This window comes from Falco punctatus, assembly GCF_963210335.1.
Source record: "Falco punctatus genome assembly, chromosome: 3".
NCBI lineage: Eukaryota > Metazoa > Chordata > Aves > Falconiformes > Falconidae > Falco > Falco punctatus.
In genome coordinates, this window is record NC_137582.1 from 91,602,288 (window position 1) to 91,624,469 (window position 22,182).

At 39.6% G+C, this 22,182-nt stretch overlaps 1 protein-coding gene across 5 annotated transcripts in view; it reads left to right on the forward strand.

Annotated features, from left to right (window-relative positions):
- The window catches only part of GMDS (GDP-mannose 4,6-dehydratase), a 425,916-nt gene that overhangs the window by 261,859 nt on the left and 141,875 nt on the right, over positions 1-22,182 (forward strand). Inside the window, exons 9-10 of one of the 5 annotated variants that reach the window (XM_080377831.1) lie at positions 1,124-1,214; positions 1,848-2,009. The exons of 3 other annotated variants lie outside the window; for them this stretch is intronic. In XM_080377831.1, the coding sequence (XP_080233957.1) occupies positions 1,124-1,214; positions 1,848-1,882 (126 nt within the window). In that variant the 3' untranslated portion in view covers positions 1,883-2,009. Of the gene's footprint in view, positions 1-1,123; positions 2,010-22,182 lie in introns of those variants that run through there. One more of the 5 variants, XM_080377830.1, reaches the window with a different exon arrangement.

The window sequence follows — 22,182 nt, forward strand, 5'->3', positions numbered from 1 at the left end:
TTTTTCCTCAGTACTTTATGTAAAGGGAAACCAAAGCCTCACACAGCGTTTCCAGCTCTCATGATTTTAGTGTGGGTCTTGCAATATCTAGTGTTTTCTTAAAGCTCTGGCTCCTGGAGCTAGATGATTACCTCAAGATCTCAGCTTTTTCGCTTTGCAGCCCTTGAGATTTCCAAGAAAAGACTGAAAATCTATATGCTAAAAGATCAAAACTAACAATCAAACAACAAAAAAATTTAGAAACTGCAGTTCTGATATTTTATGGCTCTTGCAGAGGCCTTTTAAAGGCTTGTAGTGACATATTTTGAATATAATAAATTTGAATAGTACTGCTTGGAATGCAAATTGACACCAGCTCTCCAATTATTAATGCTATCACCTAGAGGTGTGCAAATCAAAGTCCAAAGGCTGTTTTTTTCTGATTTTTACATTCGGAGACAGATATGAATCCTGTTTTGAGAATTATCTTTTAGACTGCCCCAACCTAAAAACCCAGAGCTGGACCCTCTTGAAAGTTCACACTGTGAGCCAAACTTTGTTTTGTGTTTGCTTGTTGCAAAAGCATTTGAGAGTAATCTATAACATTGCATTGTAGAAAAAGTTGACCAAAAAGTCGAGGGGGTTTACTGTGTTCTTTTAAGCATTATGAAGAGCCCTTGGTCTTCTGCTATAGATAAATTAGAATAGTGGCTGACACCATCATTAGCCTTGCGATCAGTTCTGCAAATTGGTCACTGAATCTGAAAGATACATAACACACCCACACTAAAGGCTTCTGGTGAGCAGCCTGTTACTATTGTTTTCTTTCCAAAGGTGCTAATTTCCAGAGATAAAGAACTGATTGCCCCCAGTGAGAAATGCAAAGGACCTTGCAAAAGCTATTAAGCGTGGGAAATTAACAAACATGGGAAGCAAATGGCTGAATATATGAGTTTCAGTCAATTAACTTTTTAACAAACGAAACTTTCAGTAGTTCCCCGCTATTCCAGCTGTTTTGTGTTTGGTGTCAAGCTAAGTGTTACTTAATTTTGGCCTAGGGAGGACAGAAGGAACTTTGTGAGTTTTGCAGCAGTTATCTTTTTTGTGGCTGATGAGACCATTTTGAACATTATTGCCCCAGCAGTATGGAAAGAATGAGTTAAAACAGAGGGACTTCACCGTGCTGTGGAATCTCATCGGGTGCCATCTAAGCAGACAGGCAGAAGCAAGCACAGGTAAACACGGTGTAATGTGTAAGCACAGCCCAATATGCACCATAGCCTCCCTCCGTGATGCAGTGGTGGGTTATGATCTTCTCTTTGTTGAGTGCCGTCCATCTTGAGAGGCTGCCCAAGCAACAGAGCAAGAGCTGCAGGGGCACGTAGGTCATCTCCTCTTAGAGCCCCTCCCAGGATAACCAGAAGGGCCAGTTTTCTCTCAGGGACAGGAAGACAGGTCATTAGAAGTAATCTTTAATGTGTGACCTTAGCAGGTTTCCAAGGACAGAAGAAAGTCCCGCTAAGCCAAGATTTATTCCTTCCATGCACTTCACAGTCCCTACACTTTCTGCCTGTGCTGAACTGTTCTAATGTATTCTGAATTCTTGTGTAACCTAGCTGCTGGATGACTTGATATTCTTAAGGATATCAACAGCCAGCTACTGAAAAGGTTGGCTATCATAAAATTGCTTCGTTTTGTTCTTGCTTAATAAATGCATTAATCATAATCCAGCAAGGAAAAAAAAAAAAAAGAAAGGCAATCTGTTACAGTAAAACCATCTGCCCTTTCTTTTGTTCAAAGAGAAAGACATAAAATTGTAGTTCCTTTAAAATTTTCCATGACAAGTGTTTCTCTGCTTTCTTTTTCAGGTTTCTCTAATTTGTACGAAGGAGACTTTGATTGATTGAAACCCCCTAGTAAATCTCTAGGTCTTTAACCACTTACTGCTTGCTTGATACAGCATTTGCTGTTGTTTATAGTCTGCTATCCATGGGATTGGTTTTCGGTGTAATAAAGTACTAAAAATCTCATAGAGTTGGATCAACTTGGGTGTTCTGCGGTTAGCATGGTGGTTGTTATGCCTAATTCCCATAGCAGAGAGGGGGAATTAGGGGGAGCATCATAAAGAACAAAAGTTAGTGGATTGCCAGCTGAGTAAAGCCCTCACTGTGAACAGGTTTGGGTAATAGCAATATTTCTAAAGGGGAGGGTAATGACACTTAAGTGAGGTTGGTCTTAGTAAGCAGTTGCAGGTCTGGATCCAATAATGTATCATTTACTGCGTCTGGAATAGATCGCTTGAATAAATTAAGTGAACTCTTACCCTGCTGTGAGCTTTCTTGCTGTGTGCTCTGTGCTTATTAGCCTCCTAGCCCCTAGTTTGACCCTGTTCCTTTCTTAAATTAATGCATCTCCAATTCCCTAATCTAGCCCCCCCCTCTTTTTTTTTAATCTCATGTTTCTTTGTTTCCACCCAACTTGAGGAAATAGCTGAGGAGTTTTCAACTGTTTACCCAGAGGCAAAATTAACAGGTGCATTTGGGGTTATTGTGAGGCTCATCAGATGCGCTGAGGGCTTGGCTCAGCGCCCACTCCGATAAACAAAACAGTATTGTAAATTAATTGAAAACTGACCAAGATGAAAGTATCACTTAACACATAGGTATAGGTTTGAAATGTTATTTCTTCTATTTTCATAGTGACAGAGGGGCATTTTAAAAAGGGCATTTCACCATGTCAGGATCCTGTTATCTATGGTGAAGACAGAAAACATGGACAGATCCAAATTTGGTGTGGGGGTAGTACTGGAAAAAGAAAAAAAGTATAACTTTTTAGTGAGTCGTCATGTTTTGGGCCATTATCAGCCTAGCTGATGGTATGACACTCAGAGACAACATTTCAGCTTTACAGTGGTTCCTCCTTTATTTAACATGGAGAACACTTTTAACACATAAACATCCTTACCACTGTACATATTGAATTTTGACAGACATTCTTCATTTATGATACAGCTGGAAGTGCATGAAAGTGCATTTGCTGTCATTTGTCTGACTTGATTCGGAAGAATTTAGCAAGCACAGAGTGGAGGGTGGAAAGGTTAAGAAGAAATGCATTATGTGTTATGTCTTCATCCAGGGATCACTTACAGGAGATTCTAGCCAGTTCCACTTTATATTCAAAGGTTTTTCAGTAGGGACAAAAACTTTTTAAGATTCAGCTTCCTCATTGTGAAAAACTAAACCTTGTATTTTTCAGGGAACACTGACACCCTCCAAGCTCTTCTAATACAAAAGTCAAAAGGCCTTGAAAAGTTCTTTGTTGAAAGGAGTTTTGCAATCACTCATGTGTCACAGTATGTGAAGGCAGTCTAGTTTATAAAATGTCAGGAAGTTCACGACGAGCTGTTTAGTGACCTTGTAATAATCTGTCATTTCAGCCAGATTCTGTGGCATCAGAGCCTTTTAATGGTCATTTAGAAAACTGAATTCAATACGACCGGAAAATAATTACTGCTCTGTTTGGCAGATAAGGATATGCTGGAAGATGTGAGAATTCTTTGGGTATTTCCTTATGATGTCTTGGAGACAACAGATTTTGCAATGGATTATAAAACAGTCCATTTGTACCAGCAGCATCAATTCCAAAACTATTTCTCGGTGCTCTACTTGTGTTCGTTGACTGGGTTATTGTTTTGGGGCTTGGGGGGGTGGGGAAGCACAGGATGGGTAGGGCTGCCCTCTGGTATCTGAAACCACTGGAGTCATTTGCAGTGTGGAGAATGCAATAGAACTGAAACATCAAGATGGCAGTAATACCTTTGTGGTGAAAAGCTGAATGGTGTTGTATTGTGTTACATTTAGTATGCAGCTTTGATCTCCACACCTGTACTCTGCCTGATAACCTCTTCCAAAACATGGTTAGGTGTTCCAGATGCCAGTGCAGGTTTGTAAAACTGATCATTAGAAGATGTGGTTGTAGATGGTGTCCTCTGGCCTTTTGTAGTTTCAATACATCAAGTGACTTTGGAGGCTAAACAGGCAGAACTCACATTTCAGTTTTGCTGGCTAATATACAATAACAGCAGTGGTGATGACCATAAGATGAACTGCACTGTGGAGCAGCTGAGGTCACTCTCTCCTCTTTTTCATTTCTCTTTCAATGCAGCTCTGAAATTATTTTTTTATCTGTGCTTCCCTGCCGGATCCTGTGGCATCATAGGTTGCACTGAAAGTAGTGGGAGAACAAACTGGTTTAAATTGGTTGAAGACAAACAGGACATTTCCTCACTCATGATTTCTCCACTCCTTGTAACTACATTGACAGGTTTCTCACGTGCTATCTTTTCTGTTGCTTCATTTCTTGTAAGCTTTTCACCTTCAAAAGTGCCATTAGTTTAACTCCTGCTTAGACTGTTCTAGAGGTTGTCTGTGTATCCTACAGTATTCCTACTAAAAGAAGAAGGAAAGAGGAATGACATGTGAAGGGGAGTTGCCCCTGTTCTGATTTTGTAGCTCAGGTGATCAGGGTAGAACAGATGGTTGGCAGAACTTGATGAGCTAGTTAAGATATACAAGCAACAGCTGAGGGATTCAGGTGTACCTATGAAAGCTAGGACAGTGGTTTCCTTATGGATCAGGTTAGATGGGAGGTGGGGAAGGATGAGGTGTGCTTCTAACTGTGCTGGGTTTTGTAATGCTAGAATGAGAGGCTGCTTTTGTCTCTAATCAATTCTGTAGTTTTTGCAGCACAGCTGTGTGTTTCTACTGGGTTTGCAGATCTTGGTTTGCCTTTAATATGCTTACTCTTAATGAGGTTTGAGTAGATTTGTGTGTTTTTCTTGGCATCTCTGTGTCACTCAAGATACTGTGTAGGACTGTGATTGCTTCAGAGTTGGCTTCATCTCTGAGATAAATAAAAAGAGGTAAGAGCCCCTCAGTTGTCAATCTCCTTAATGTTAGAATGAAGGGCTATTCAAAGTGTATCTCTGTTGGAGACTCCATGCTTTCTTGCATGCTTTTGATCACCATGAAATAATTCATTTAGATGTCAGAAGGGTTAATTAATATATCACTGAAATTAACGTGGACACTGTTCAGTTGCAGAGCTATTGCTCTGTGTGCTATTCAGAGTGAAGCCTTGCTATAATGTTTACTTTTTGCTTTCAGTCAAGAATTTCTTCCAGCTGTAAAGAACAAAACATAGTATGGTTTACATTTTTATCATTGAAGTTTGAACACACAGCTATAGATATGGGGATTTAGGAGCATCATTTACAGGAATTTATGGACAAACTGATGTCTATTTGAGAGATTTTTTTATTATTTAACTCTTTAAAACACTTCTCTCGTATCCTGGAGAATTGCTTATATTACACCTATTCATGCACTCTCTTACTGTAGAAATGCAAAATGATTTGCAGAACTGGTGAATTTTACCTGTGTCTTAAGCAAGGATAAAGTGAACCAAAAGCAGATCAGTTGATAGATAGTTTCTGCTGCCTTTGATAAGGGACGTGATTTTTGTGTGCTTTCAGCAGTGGGTCACTTAGGCATTGCAAATGCTCCGCAGGTCATCAGGGTTTTTCCTCATATTGATGCTTAAGTCTCATGCAGAACTGGGATGGAGACTATTGCCTGATCAGCTATGTTATCTCAGAAATGCCTGTGTTGTAGTGTGTTGAAAGCCACTATAACCTTGGCAAATAGAAGTCATGTATTCTGGGAGCTACCCTTGTGCAAGATGGTTGGCAATAATTCATTCTTCTACAGTAATAAATTAGATTGTGCCCACATTGGGCAGGGAGGTGGGGAGAAATATTGGAACATGGTTTTGAATGTGAGTAGTTCCATAAAGAAACATATATAGCGTTCATAAATTGCAGAAAAAACAGTGCATACATTGTCAGAAACTGTTCCTGTGTCTGAAGCATCTCTTAGACTTCCAGATAGACTTTGTCACATTGTAAATTATCCTGCTAAGTGTGCAATGCAAGCCAGAAGATTCATGTAGCGTATAGTTTCAAAAGAGCCAACAGAAATCAGAAGCAAGGAGGATATTGGGATTAAATGAGCTCCAGAGGTCCATTACAGTCTGAATTATCCTGTATTCTGTGATCATTGTGTAAGTTGGATACTACTGATTTCTTAAAATCAGATATGTCACATTGATCAGGTATTATAAGGTTCAGCTTCTCATAGTGCTGTATCTCTAAAAAGATAATTCTTTACCAGTACAAAAAGTATTTTAGTTAGTTTTCTTCTTTGTTTTTAATTTGCTCAAGTTATGTATAACAGCATGTTATGTGTGCACTTTGGGTATGCTTCTTACTTTTCCCCCACAGGTAATAATGTCACAGATGTCATTGCCCACTAACAACTTTAGAAGCTGATGATGAAGGATTACATTCCTTTTGTCTTTATTTTAATGCTTTATAACTCATGCTCATAAACATGCATTTGATTGACGTATGCCATATGAATTGAAGTTGGTTTTTTTATCTCAAGAGAAGCCAGTGTTTCTAGTTAAAGTCAGAGAAGTCTAAAAGAAGTAAGTTAATTCTTTTTATTCTTACTTTAGGTTTTCCCAGAGATTTGAAGTGTCATCTAAATGATGAAGCTTGTGTAATGATGATAGTGTGAAGTGCAACCAGATTAATATTTTTTAAGTTCTGAAGTGCATAGTGCAATTGTAATTATAATGAACCATGTCTTACACTGAAGTTACTCTGTGCATAGCAGGAAGAGTGGACAGATTCACTTGAGCCGTGCTGTGCTCCTCCAGCAGGGTGCCATATTTACTGTGGGGTTTTGTCTGCTGATCTTGTTGCCCAACTGCCATTGAGATGAGTGAAAAGAATTGCTTGGGGAAATAAAATACAGTATTCTTTTTCTAGCATTTTCATGGTCTTGTCTAGGTCTCCATCCTATGCTCTCAGAGTGAGGCTTATGCTAGCATTTGCAGGAGGTCTGATTCAGCTGAAGGACTTGACCCTATAAATACTTGCAGTTTCCTAACTATATACATGAAACCACTATGTCCTTTCCTACTTCCTAAACTATTGAATGCAGGATCAAATCCCAGAATAATACCTTAAAATACCTCTGAAAAGGTACACACAGCATGTATATTTTATCAGAGTCCTAGTATTTCTGTTCTTCACACTATCAAATACAGTGGAGTTCCCTTCTTTATATATAGCTTTAAGGAAATTATATTAATTCAGTAGGGTAAGAGTCATCTTGTTCTACAGTTTTTTTAAACTTTACTGTGGGTTTTAGGAATAGCTGAAGGGAGAAATGAATAGTCACTCTCAACAGAGAATATCCAAGTTTGAATTCTCTGGTATGTTCCAGTGATGATGAATAATCATCTTTGTCTTCCTTTGGGGGGGGGGGGGGGGGGGTATATGTGTCTGTCTGAGGGCCATGAGGCATTTAATGTGCCTATTAGAAGTGAGCTTTATATATTTATTTATCTATGAGATTAAAAAAAATGTATTAAAATGCTTTGGATTTTGAGGTAATGTGTACAAGTAATATGCAATTTTAAAGGCAGTATCTAGACTACTGTGCTTTTTAAAAATACGTTGTATAGAGTGCAAATTACCTGCAAATTAAACACTTTTGGAAGTAAGTTAACTACATGCAAATAAATATTTAACTTGCAAACTTTTTAATCCATGTTTTGCACAGTGTCTTGGATTTTGGAGGGGAAGGAATGAGGTTAGGTTGCACAGTCTTTAGCCAGGTTGCTGATTAACTGTGTTAAGGAATATTCTGAAGTTAATACGTCTGCTGAACACTATTTACTAATCACCTTATGTCTGTCAGTGGCTCTGCTCCTACAAAGGCTTGCATATATGCTTAGTGCTGCACCATGTGAGCATTCCCCTCGAGGTGACAACTCATGCTGAGTAAAATGAAGGGTAATTGTAAATCTTTTCAGTCTTGGACCCTGTTTGCAGAGCTAGGTATGTGCACATACATATGCAAACACTGTAAACTACTATGTGCTACGTTTTAAAAATGCCCGTTTACAGCTGAGCAGTATTTTCCTGTGCCGTTCAGCAGGTTCTTTACATTTAGATTGGGCTGTAGCAGCACTGGCAGCAGAGAGGAAAGTTTGCTAGCTGCCTCTGTGAAGGAAAGTTTTTAGATTTAGTGACTTGCTATCCCTATCAGCTAAAGTAAAGATCATGTTGTACTAACTCTCAAAAACCTTTTGGGGGAAGCACAGCATACCCAGCATGTTGCACAAGATTTTACTCCTCTGATTTCTCTCTCCAGCTCTGCACAGAATGGGGAAGCTTCGGTGGCCATAGGTATCAGCGTCCAACCCTGGAGTCCTTGCAGGTGGACTTTGCCTCTGGGAGAATGCATGTTACCCTTTCCCCCTGCATGGGTGGCTTTTCTAGGGCCTTCAGCTGCCTCTTCCCTATCTGCTACAGAGAAGCATCTGGAGGAGTTTTTGCAACTTGAAGAAGCATTAAATCTGAGAAGTTATTTGTGCTGTTTGAAGTATGGCTACTCCCTGGTACTGTCATCTTCTCACCCATGGGAACTTGACCTCATGGAAAAACTTGTGTGGGCTCAGTGTCATCATTTAAGCATGTCAGAGGGTTGTTGTTCTTCACCCTGCACTCCACTCTTGTTACCAGAGAGGAACACTGAGCCCATAATCTGTAACAGAAATCTTGTTTGATGCTCCTGTTAATAAACATTGCACACAACTGAGTTTATTGTCCCTATGATGCAAGTCATCCTTTAACACAGTAAAAGTGCCGTTAGCAGATGCTGACCGCACAGCACAATTAAGTACAACAGTATTTTTTTTTAAATGTTTTAGAGTGGAAATTAAACATTCCTCTTTCATTGGGAGGGAGAAGATGTATCTGATTTAGAATGACTGGAGTAGTAAGTCATGGGCAGAATGATGGATCTGAGATATACTTGAAGGGATAATTGTACACAACCAGTAAAGCTGGTAAATATTTAAGGGTCATGGGTTAAATGTCAGAGCCACAGTACTTGAGCTCAACTCCATAAAGTATCAAGAATGACTGGTAATTAAATCCAGGGTATATTTCACCAAAGGGAAATAAATTTGACAGCTAACAACCAATACTGGATTACCACCTCTCAGAGGTTAGGGATCATGCTAGTAATTGTAGGTGGTTTACAGTTGTTAACATAATAGTAATAGGTAGAATGATTGCTTACTCATAGACATCAGAATACCAAGCAAAACTAAATCTTCTGTGTGTTAAAGAGAAAAAGAAGCCCGCTAATCATTACAGTGACTTCATTTTACTTTACTCAACGTTTTACTGTTTAAAATAAACATCCTTAGGCTGTTCCTCTTGAATCTCAAAAGTGAATGTAATCATGATACAATGTCCTCAACTCTTCCTTGAAGTGGAATGTAAGGAAAATCTAAAGTTGCAATAGAAAAGTAGCTTTGTAATATTTTTTTCTGCATTGTTTTACATTTAAAAGCAATATGGATAGAAATGTCTGCATTTAATGATTGTGACAAAATCCTTTCTTTCCCTGCCCCTGCTCCCAATCAGATTTTCGTTACTGGATAGTCCTCTCTTGAATAAGCTCTCCTTGGTAATCTGTAAAGACCTTGCTCTTAGGGAAAGTTTTAGCCAAAATTTTGAAGATTCACTTAAAACCATGGTTGATGATTAATGTGGTTTCATATACTGATGCACAGTACATCTGATGCAGATTTTATTAATTGTGTAGTCTCCCGTGTTGTGTTTTAGATGATCACCTAAACTAGACACCAGGTTTTTTTCTCAGCAGGACTCACTACACAATAGTCTTTGTGTTTGCAGAAGGAGGTGCTTAGCACAAGATCTGGCTGGAGGAAAGATTCATTTGCAAGGTTTGAGGGCAGAGGTGGGAACATTATTTCATATTGGGACACAGCAAAGAGCTTTCAAAATGTTTAGTCAAGTAGTGTGGTAGTCCCTCATACTGTCTCACATCCAATCTTCAAAGCAAGTAATTTCTGCAGCTAAGCCCCCATTATTTGAGAAGTTTGAAAAAGAAACTGCTCTGCTCTGTCCTGCCGTCCTGTTGACTCCAGTCCATCTGGCGTTTTGCATCACCAAAGATTTGTTGTTCGACTTACGGAGGATGATCTACTTGGGTGGAAAAGCAAATGCCTTTTCATATGTATGAGAAGTGTAATTTTTCACATGTAGGCCAAAGAGGATTTAATAATCCTTGAGTTTAAGAGGAAGAATGCAGGCTGAGCCAAATTTATGTAGTCATGAGAAACTTATGAATCAAAAGCTAACTGAAGTTATGTATGTCTAGTACTGAAAAAATTCCTGGCCTTTTTCAAAAAGTCTCAAGTATGGTTCTTTATACCCAGGTTGATCAGCAATGGCAGAGATCAGGGAATGACTTGAAAGTTTGACTGCTGCTTGTAGCAGAGCAGGATGCGTTGGTCTTTGATAATTCAGTTGCTTCTGGCAGCTTGTGCTGCGTTGCAGGTTGGCAGCGCTAACTCGGCTTAAGTTAACTGGAGGGGTGGTCGTGTAAGCAGCAATCAAGGCAAAGCAACTCTGCTGTCAGCATGACTGAAGTAAATCCCTGTACACTTGGCAGGTGTCTACAGTTTTTAGCAGTATCCTCCTACCTGATAATAAAGAAGACACAGTTTGTCTTTTCTTGCCTCGCAGAAGTAAAACTCTTTGAGGACAACAGTCTTGACTAAAGTGTGCAAAATGAGGTGATTCACAACAAACTTGAGCAATTTTATTTATTTGTTTAGAGGGGGTTTGTTTGTTTTGTGGGTTCTTGGGGTTTTTAATCCTTTCCTGTACCAGCAAGCTTCCTGCTGGGACAGAAAGTTTCTCCAGGTTCCTCAGGGGACAAGTGGGTTTGTGTGAGCGGCCTCCAAGTGACACCAACCTGTTGTTGACATCAGTGCTGCTGTTGCTTGCTTGCTGCCTTCTTCTCTTCCTTACTGTTCCTCTCTCTTCCCCCTGCCCCCCCTTTTTCTCCTCTGTGGCCATTCAGCCGTGGGCAGTCATAATGTGTGGCACAGCCCTTGGTTTGTCTTTCAGGTCCTCCTGTTTCCTCCTTGTGAGGCCCAGAGGTTTGCAACGTCTGCAGTCGTTTCAGGTCTTCCTTTCAAAAAGGCAAAAGCCGATGTGGAGATCCTGTCCAGACCTGTGGGAAAGTGCAGCCCAGCAATAGCTATTAATACTGTTCCTTTCCCACTCCTTCTGAAAGGAACTCCCAACAGGAAGGTTTCAGCGGTCTGCACAACTTCGCAGCTTCACTTTAACTCTTTGGCTCCTATACCATTAAGCTGCCTCAACAAGGCTGCCTCAGCTTTTTTTTTGCCGAATGTTCATTGTCTCTTGAAATAATTGCTAGCAGAGGTTTACCATTAAGAGTCTTTACAACAGCGCTTTTCCCACTCCTCCCCAGGGAGATGTTAGTATTCAGAGATTATTGATGTCAGCTTCAGTATTTGGAAATATGTCTTGACTGTCATCAAGGTTAATAAAAATGCTTGAAAGGATAGTATCAACAGGTTAGTTTGGCTTACCAGTAAATGGTCGCAGTGTGTGAAGGGGTTTGCATGCTAACCATTTTTGAGTGTCGTTTGCTCTGTTCCTTGGGGGTCTGCTCTCCTGCAGCCTACGTATTTAACTCTAATGAGATACCGCACGTGCGCTGCAAGGGAATAATGAAGCTTCTCATTGCTCTATGGTAATTGCCATCAGCCTGCATTGGTTTTGATTCATAGGATGGATACCTGCCTCCTCTGGCCTCTCTTATTGGGGTTCTAAATAAATAAAACAAAAATAGGGGGGAAGGAATATCTATTACTGCAACATAGGTTAAGCTACTTGAAGAGATGGTTAATTTTAGACATATTTCAAAGTGTCAACTATTCATAATTTGGTCACTGAAATACTAACACTACAAGTTGTCTCTAGGGGCTTTTTTTACAGTTTTTGCTGGTTTTCCCCTCTTGGAAAGAAAAATAATTTAGTCAGTTTCACTTTTGTTTCCAGTCCCGTTCTAATCGAGGTCATCCTAGTTTTTGTGGCTGGGCACTATATTACCGCATTTGCACCTTAACATGAAAAGGAAGTGTTTCATTTGTAAAACTGGAAGGCCAGGTTTATTCTTATTATCACCTTTTAATATCTGTGCTTATCTTTCAGGCATAATTTTCAAATTTATTTTTATAGCTCCGTGGCAAAATTGGTTCGTGAATGTAATTGTCAACAGTTATTGGTAAAACACCTTTCAACAACAAGTTTCCAGTGATTATTGTCTAAACAAGTGAAAAGTAATAAGCATTATAATAGCACTTTACTTGTACATTCCTAGCACTTTTTAATTTGGAATGAACTAGCCCCTTTCCAAAACGTAATGGAAGATACAGGATGGTAGCAGTGTCACAGTGTTCCTGTGATTAGAGTATCTCAAAAATATAACTCTGAATCGCACTATGCTGTTTGTAACTCTGGAGGTTTTGTGTCACTCCATTCTTCCACAATCCTTTCCTTTAAGCCTCCCGAAAAAATAGGAATGCTGCCTAAAAACACGCACCTAAAAAGCACAACTTAAAATGTTGCTTCTCTTTATATTAAACGAGAGCAAAAGGCACGCATACATGTTCTTTGTGGAAAACTAAATTATGTAAGAAAATAAATGCTATTTAAGAGGAAATGTAACAGATGAAGTATAAAGAGTTTTACTTCCTGTATTTTGATTTTTAACCTTTCCCAAACTTTCTCTATTGTAAAGTTAAAACAAAGTCTTATCAGTGAGTGCCATATAGCAGCAGCTGGATAGCATTAGAGCCCTCTGTATGAGCTATTCTTCTTCATTACCTTTTTCATGACAGCTCTTACTTTGCACATAAAATGTTACTTTATATTCGAGATTTATGTAATTCAGGTGTCTTCCATTCTAAATTAAAGCATGGCTGCAGTGGAAATGAGGGGTTTACAAGTAGAGTCAATAGAAATTTATGGGAGAAAGAAGATGAAATTTACAAAGTTCAGTGAAAAAACATGAGTTTATACAAGGACTTTAATGACTCCCTTTTCCCTGGCCCCACTTCAAATCATCCCTCCTCCCATCATTTCATGTCAGTGAAAGAAGAGTATTATTTTGGTTGGTTCAGAAAGGGCATTTGATGGCAAATCTGTTTCTGGTTTCTGTGTGCGTTAAAACTGAGTAATGTGACGGGTGCATTCCTATTAGGGCAAAAATGGCACATGCTTTTCCTCGTTACCTGATAAGATGATGTTAATCTCTAACTTCTAAGGTTTATTTTCAGTTTCTGTAATTTATTTAAATAGTAATTTAAATTTGGAGCTAGCAGAGTGGTCTGCTACTGGTACAGCACTCAGCCCCGGCAGAATCAAATTGCATCTTGGACTTTTTCCTCTAACGCTGCCCTGGGGAGCATGGGAGTGCTGAAGAAGTGTTACCCTTACCCCTAGAGTGAGAAGGCATTGCCTTGTGTTACGATTTCCAGTTACTAGATTGGTTTGGGATTTTTCTGACGAAATATTTTATCACAGAAAAAAAAAATTGTTTTATTTAAATCAAATGTTTGCAGGAGCATACTAATTTCAGTGGCAGTCAAAAAAACAGGTTCAAGGCATCGTTACCTCTACCAGCACTGCCAATCTTAGACCAGTGACCTACCAATTCAATCCCACGTTACAGCAGTGTATTTTACAATATCACTGGATATTCTAAACTGGGTCTTTGCAGATCTATTCCATAGGAATCATTTTGCAAGCAACAACTTCACCCCGGTCTCCCACATGCCAGCTGAAACTTCTGCGCTGTGGTCTGTATTGCTGTATGCTCTTTGGTCCAAACATATGAAAATATTTATACAAAGGTATCACAACTCCAACAAAAAAGATGCATGGGAACAACCTAGAAATAACCACTAAGATGTTTAAAGGACACTTCTAAAGGACTAAGTTGCAAGCTTCTGATGTGTTTTCAGTGGACTAGGGATTTAAAAGATGGGTAAGGGCTTTCTACACGTTGAGCAACAGGTGGTTCTGGGATAGGTGTCTCCAGGGGCCACTGTTATGTTTTGGCTTCCCTCTCTCAACTTCAAAAGGCTTGGGTTCATACTGGTGTGAAGCGGGAAAGTGTTAACATTGCAGGAAGATTATTAGGAACAAGATGGTGATTTCTCACCCAGATCTGCCAGTTACCTTTCCAGCCGTTTTGAGAGTGTGTTGTCTTGTTTTAAGTGTGCTGTAAGCGAGACCTTTTTTCAGCAGGTAGCGACGTTGATGTTAGTCAAAGAGGCCAAGAACAGTAGTGATACCTTAAGGGGAAAACCTTCCCTGGAAATTAACTTCTTTATACTCCCCTCTGTTTCCATGTAAGTATTAATGTTTGCTGATTAAGGGACCAGACCAGAGGAAGCCTACAGTTGGTATTTCTCATTTGAATGTGTGTTTAGGCTGGTTTCCTAAGGAAACAAGGCTTAGGCAATCACACTGTTTTTCTGTGCCTTCCTCTTCCCTGGGGGCTTTTGAACCTGCTAGACAATTTCAAATGAGAGTCTCGCAGGTAATTAATTTTCTTTAAGTCTGAAAATCAGTGGCTGGGGAAGGGAGACCTGAAATGAATGCCTCACTGAGGGATTGGCAAGTACAATTTTGCTGTTGTCCATTCTGTTTAACAGGAGTTGTCTGGTCAGAGAGGCACACATATGCTCTCGCCTGGCTCTGGCAGATGCTGTCTCTTGACTGGGAAGGGGCTCTAGGGAACACAAGAAGAGCAGGAGCTGTTGGAGGAGTGAGGAAGCCACTGAGATGGGGAAGGACCTTAAAAAAATATAAACCTGTGAGGAGACAGACATCATTAATTCTGTTGCTCACAGGACAAATTGTTGCAAGAGTGGACTTCACAGAGAGAATTGTTGCTCTTCATGCTTCGTGGAAGTTCTGTGAGCTGTGGGACAGTGACACCTTTCTAGGCTGTGACAGCACAGCCTTTACATGCCACTTGCCTAGTAATTTCTGACTGTAACCTGATAGCTTACATAGGAATCCAGACAATACCAGGCAGAGCAATTGTGTTTCCTGTGGCTAAATCCTTTCAAGAGTGGCCAAAAAAAATAATTTTTTTTTAAGATATTTCCTAGAGCTTCGGATTCCTGTGCATCTACTCTCCAGACTACACCTGTGCGTTTCAGTTCTGGTTGTTACATCATCTTCATGGCATCACCTCTGGGTTACTTCTCTGGTTTAGCAAGATGACTGACAGCTGTCTGTATCTGCCAGTGCTGTCACTTGTAATCCAGAGAGCCAGACCCTCCGGTGCTGTACACCTGCAAACAATAAACTGTCACCATCATAGAGTAATCACTTTCATTTTTTAGCATGTTTTAAAATATGTAATAGTATTTGTATGGCTCGTAAACTTAAAATACATAATACTGTCATCATGTAGGGGCCAGATGATCAGTATTGCGTTAGCTTTGCTTTTTTTCCACACTACCATTTTTACATCTATTCATTTGAAAACTTCCCTCAACAGATGTAGCGTATGTTATGCTCTGATAGCTGCCAAATTCCAGCTGAAAATGTCTTGAGGCCAAGAACCTTTTCTGAAACTCTTTGTCATTTAAAGCTCAGACGTGTATTTGAGGACAGTTCTCCAACTTTTAAAGGTCTTCAGGGACAAAGCCCAGAAAGTTAGGGAAGAGCAATCACACCCAAAGACAGACTCTGAAGTCTGAAAATGTGTCAGTGTGTCTCTGTCTTGGTCCTATTTTTAAAAGAATTAAATAATTATAGAATTGTTTGTTCCCTTCTGTCAGGATGTCAGTCCTGCAATCCATACCACTTCAATCTCTGTCTGAATTTTCTCCATCTTGTTAAAATTCCTATTGATCTCAGGCTTTCCTTGCACTTCATTCTTTTTTGTTGTTGCAGGGTGCTTAATTCCTGCTTAGAAGTGGGATAAAGATTCTGTCATTAGCCGAGCCTGGGTCCTTACAGTCCCTGGGAACAGTTTTGGGGCTTTGGGACAGCAGGTGTCCTAAATCACCCAAAGTAGTGTTTTCTTTATAGAGGAGTTCATCTGGGACCCATATCTTTACTCATCAACCAGGTTTTCTGTGCTTTGTCCCTCTACCTCTTCTTGGTCCTGGCACCACAGCAAGTAACCGCTTGAAAAGGTTGGCATGTTCTTACTTAAAACATGAAGTGGAAACAGGAAGGAAACACAAAGAGTCAGAGAGAGAGAGAGAGTTTGCTTTCTATTGGGAGGCAGGAGCAAGACTCACCACAAAGTCAGTCATTTAGCTTCCAGAGCGTTCTTCTGGCAACCTGTTTGAACGAAGACCAGCAAAGTGACAGACGTGAAGTGCCAGTGCTTTCCTCTCCAGATGGAAAATACAGAGAGGTGAACTAAAATAGTCAGCAAAAGTTTTGTGTGCAAGTCAGTTTATATATATGCTAAAGAAACATCAGACCAGGGATGTATCAGGTTAAGACTCCAGCTGGTCTACAGATGGAGTGAGAAGGATTAGAGAAATGTGCCATCACAGAGGATTACAGGGAAATCTTGAGAGTAACTAGTATGAAAATACTGAACTTTCAACAGTGTATTAACTATTCATAGGAACTGCCATGCTAGCTCAAACCAGAATTTCATCTTGCTAAACACCCTGTCACTGTCAGTTGCCAATAATGACAGCTTGGGAAAAGAGCATAGGAACAAGGCAACCTTGTAAGTGATCCTTCCCAGCTTCCACCATGAGTAAGGTGTTCAACACCTGTGAATTTTTCAGGGCCTGACTTTGTTTCAGCACTTGCATATGAAATTCTATTTCTAAATCTATGTGAGATTACCTGAAAAAGATTAATATCATTGTTTGTAACCAAGATTTTGGAAAGTTAGCTAAGCAGGGCAAACAGACTTAGGAACATCTTGCATAAAAGAAGATATTCTATTCGAGTGACATGGCAGTAAAGCCAAAAGTAGATACAGTACATACCTTGGAGAACATGGCATGCATACATGTGCTGAATATGAGCTTTTTCTCGCTCTCTCTTTTTATTTTGTTTTTTTTAATTGTAATGAACACTGTAGAGCGCCCTAAGCTATTCTGCACCTCAGTGAGGTACAGAATGGTGTGATGCAGTCCTAAAGGCAGTATTGTCTTGTCAATTAAACACTCCTGCTTGTAATAGTGTTCAAAGTAGAATCTCAGCATATTTTAGCTTTGAGTTTTTAAGTGGGTGTCAAGGAGTTAGGTCTGGCTTCATGGTAGATTTCTACTAGATTTGGGCAAGACGGAATTGGCTGAAACTTGGAGTTGCTTGGACAGCAGAAATAAGAAATAATCCTGAATTTGCTGGACGAGTGAGCATGTTCAGGTCACAGGAAGAGTTTTTTTACTTCTCTGGTGGTTCTGTTTTTCTGTGAAAATTTAGTGCTTTAATTGTGTAATTTGTCATTTTGTGATGATTTCCTCTGATTTTTAGCTGTCATTAAATTACTTAATTTGTGATTGAATAGAATATGTATGTGAAATATTAATGTGTTATTTTTGGCTCATCAGGTCTTGTCAGGCAGACATATTTCTGCCTTGACCCATTAAATTTTGAGTACCATTATGAATACCTTCAAAAAATTAATCAGACAAGAAATGGTAATTAACGTATATTTATAAAGATTTACTATATCAGCACAGTTATACTTTAATATTTATAAAATCTGAATAGTTTATTTTTCTCAGAAGTGCATCTTTACCAAGGGTTTAGTTGTTGGCTTTTTTTCCCCAGGAGGCATGAAGGAGATGCTACTGTGTTCATTTCATTCCATCTTTTTTGTTATCTTCCTTAATAATTAAAAGGTGGCCATTTACAGGTAGCAGTTTTCTGTTACTTTTCCTGCTTAAGTCTTTTGGATTCCTTCTTAAAAGAGTACAGGTCAACAAAAATGCATGTGAGTGTGTGGGTAACATTCATAAAGCAGGTGTGTCAGGAACATAATAGCTTGTGCTCTAGTTTCAAGAAATTTACAGTTTAATTACAACACAGTCAGCTCTCTCAGGGAAAAAAAAAAAAGAAACTGAGAAAAGACAAAAAAGGCTTTGTAATCCTGCACTGCGTTCAGGGTTTAGATCTCACCTTGTAAAAGTTTTTATTGCAGCCTCCTCCTCCACTTGTGCCATGGAACAGTGAATCACTCCTTCATGTCTCTAAGTACAACTGCAGCTCTCATGTTTTATCCTGACACCTCCTAGATGAGCTTTCCATACCAGGGTAAGGGAGGACATTTGATGCTTCTAATGTTATTCTGACGCCTCCCCTTCTCAGAGGAGTCAACCTTGCTGGCTGCCTTGGCTGTGAATCCCAGCATGAGACCACATTCAGGGTGATTAATGGATGCAGGGGCTCAAACCACCCCTTGGCTTCTTCCCGGGCATTCATTCTCATGGCATAGCGTTTCATGTGTTCAGCTGTAGGATGGCCTGGGCAGAGGCCCGGTGGCGCCGATAATTTTCCGTCCTTTGTACGAGGATCCAGAGAAACTAGTCCAAAGCGACCGACAGCGGCCTCCCTCGCTGCTGCTAATGATCTTCAGTAGCTGAAGACTTCCTTCCTTGTGTGGCCCTTGCGCTTTGCTGCGTGGATGGGCGATCTGTACTGTGGCTGCGGAGACAGCAAATGTTAATTCTTCTTCTGTAGAAAATGATAACTTCTATTCTGGCTTTGTTGTTTGTTTTTGGTTTTGTTTTGTGTTTGTTTTTTGGGGTTTGGTTGGGTTTTGTGGTGGGTTTTTTTGTGGGTTTTTTTTGAGAGGGGGGTGTTGCAGGCACACGTAATGTTTTCCCAGAATGTTTTTTTCTCAAGCTCTCATCAAATGGTGTTATTACAGAAGCTGTTCGGCAGGTTTTATGTTAGCTTTCCCTTTGGTGCTCTACTGTGTTTTAGTTCGGCTAAATACAAAAAATCTAATTTAGCAAACTTTATTTGTTTCCCCTCCTTCCTTTTAGTATTTATATACGAGAGCCAATCCTGCAGTTAAGACGCTGTCTTTTAATAACCTGCCTGTTTTAAGAAAAAATACTGAATTTCACTTGAACAAGAACATTTCTGTAGTAACGTAATAGTCAGCTTTGAATAATGTGAACACAATTGTGCCCATAGGATGAGGCATATGACTGAGAGAGATTTCCCCTGTTACTCTGCACGTGGCTGCTTCAAATTACCTTAATAACAGGGCATTACACACAATGAGAAATGCACAATAATAAAGTATCTTATCCAAAGCAAATAATAGCTGCATACTCCCCAGTAGCTGAAAAAGAGGCACATGTATAATGACATGCAGGGCAAAGCATGAGGGAATGTCTAACTTAAAATACTAACTTAAGCTTAGACAAAGTCTTGATGTATTGATAAGCTTTTCTGAGGCAACCTAGTACAGTTGGAAGAAGTAGCAAAGGTTTTGGTCTTGTTTCAAGGTTTCTTTTTACTTCCCTGTTCTGTAGATACAAAAAAATGGTAGTCACAAATGGTAATCAAGCCTTTAATCTCCAATTACGTGATTTGTTGCATCTAGAGGAAAAGCTGGTCCTGAAAAATTTGCATAAAGATCATGGTTAACCTTGGAAACTCATTGGTGTGGCGTACTTCTCAGGACAGATGAACCACAGGGTCTACAGCCAGAAGGCACCTGAGAGCCAGCTGCAGGAATTTAAGCCAACGAAGCCCATGACATTGTTTTTGCTGTGCAGCTGCAGCACCTGAGTTGTGCTGTGGGATGTAGTGTCCTCTCCAAGCAACCAGGGAGTGCTCTGGGTGCCTGCAGCTGACTCTCGTCCCTTTCCTAGAATGCAATTTCAGTCCCTGGAGGGAAGTAGTAAAGGTCTTGAGATGACCTGAAGTGATGAGATCTACAGAAGAAACAGGTGAGTCCCTTGATTTCCTTGCTCCAGCTGAACGTAGATAGATAAACTGAGACTGTGTTGGAAAATAGGATGTCTGTCACTTATGTGCACAAACTCATTTCCAAGTGTGGAAGAGTGCATCTGGTTTCTAATTTTCCATCAGTGCTATACCCTGGTTTCATCTCAGTAAAGATGGACTCTTCTTTTCCTAAAAGTAATTCTAAAGGTCACTGATGTTACGCATAATGTATTTTTCAGGATTTTTTTCCTGGGCCAGGCCAAGGCATAGAAAGGACGAACAAAGTTCAGTCTCTTGCTTGAAGTGTATCTTCAGTTGAAGATTGGGAAATTGAAAGATGTTGCTATATTTCCAGATAGACATTTGCATGTAGTTGAACTCGCTGTAGTGCAGAATTCCTCAGTCTCTCTTAACTTTCATAGGCTTATCTCCAATAAAACCAGGGACATGGTGAACATTCCCAGGAAAGCAAAAAAGCTGCCTGTATTTCTGTTTCCCAAGATGTTCCCCTCAGCTACAATCTGTGGCCCAAAGACCCCATGGGAAAACTGCATGAAAGCGTTTCATGTAGAGCCAGATGCTTCAAGCTCTTAAGCGAGCATGGCCTTTGGTTTTACTAGGAATATTGTGACTTTACACGACTGCCTCCAGAGGGTGTAACTCCTATCTAAGAAACAGAGGGAGATACACCATAAAATACTACCACAAAAAGACTTGCACAGAAAAGTAAACTATTGGGGGGCAGGGGGTGTGATGTGGAGGGAGAAATACCAGAAATGCAATAATGAGGTGTAGAATCCTTATTGCTGATACCAGTACAATTTTCGCAGTCCAGTGTATTGGAATAGGTCTGAAACTTCAGTATCTGTGTGCGTCTGTTTGTTTTTTTTCAGGGACGATGACACTAATATACATAATGTATCACATATATCACATATGTACACTATATTTAGATGTGCATAAAGTAGAATAAAAGATTAAAAATTAAGCAAATATAGTAAAATAGAATAAAATATTAAAAATTAAGAAAACATAGCATATACAGTTTGAAAAGCAAGAAAATATAGATGTTAACTTCTTGCCTATTAAACTTTCACTGTCTTTAAAGACAGACTTCCTGCAAATTTTGAAGGACTATAGGAAATCTTACAGAAATACTCTTGCATATTATGAGGACAAGTCTGTACTTGGAGCAAGAGAGGTAGGCCAATGTTGCAAAATGCAAAATCTAAGACAATCAAAGACTTACTGATAAGCAGTCTTCAAAAAGACCTCTCTCCTGCTCAGCTAACTTTGTTTTGGTCCTGCATCTATAGCTGATTAAACAGAAAATGCATTCATTAAATTCAAGGTAGCTTTTTGGGCACTGACAATACGTCAAGCTAGCATTTTCCTAATTTTGCCATTTTAGTGCGAAGTTAGCAAATGAAATCTAAAATTACTTTCCACTTATTCCACACTGCCTTATAAGAACCTATCAATTTGTAACTGTTAAAAGATTAGCTAGTCTTTAGTAAAAGAAGGGAGATTTCTGTGAATGGGAAAGAATCCACAGCAAAGAAACAGTGTTGGTCTCAGACTACTTTGTACAGTGTAGCTGAAACAAAATACATTTCCAGTTATTTCTTTATTTCCCAGAGCCAATGTAATAACTCTTTGATTTTTCTGATGGTGTAAGCATGGTATCCCGGGCCTTTGTGGCCATCAATATTGACAAAATTCAGACCAGTTTAAAAAGCAATTGTTCTAAGATGATGTATCTTAATGAATCAAGTTTTTGTCTCCTCATTTACAGAAATTCCAACCAATAAGTAAGTATCTACAGGAACTCTTTACTGTTATATTCTATGTGTTGATGCACCAAACTTAAAAAGATTTACACATGTAAAGTAGTTCCCACTAGAGTACTTGGGATTATTCATAGTTATCACAGTATTCATGTGACATTATTTGCAGGACCAGATCCTTTGCTGACATTTTTTTCTGGGCTCTCTTTATTCTGCTCTATGTTCCCATCCTTACATCTTGTTTTTATAATGCTTTAAAATGCACATTCAGTTGCCTCCATTGTAGGAACATCCCTTAGAGAGTGGACGTAAGCAAAATGTGTGGAGATTATTTTTCCTTCATGGTTTTTCTTACTTTCTGGGGAAGGGGGATCCTCTTCCCAAACTGAACCTGCTATTCTGAGGTCAGTGAGGATGGAACCCAATGGTCTATGACAGGTACAATTTTAGTTTGATTTTTTA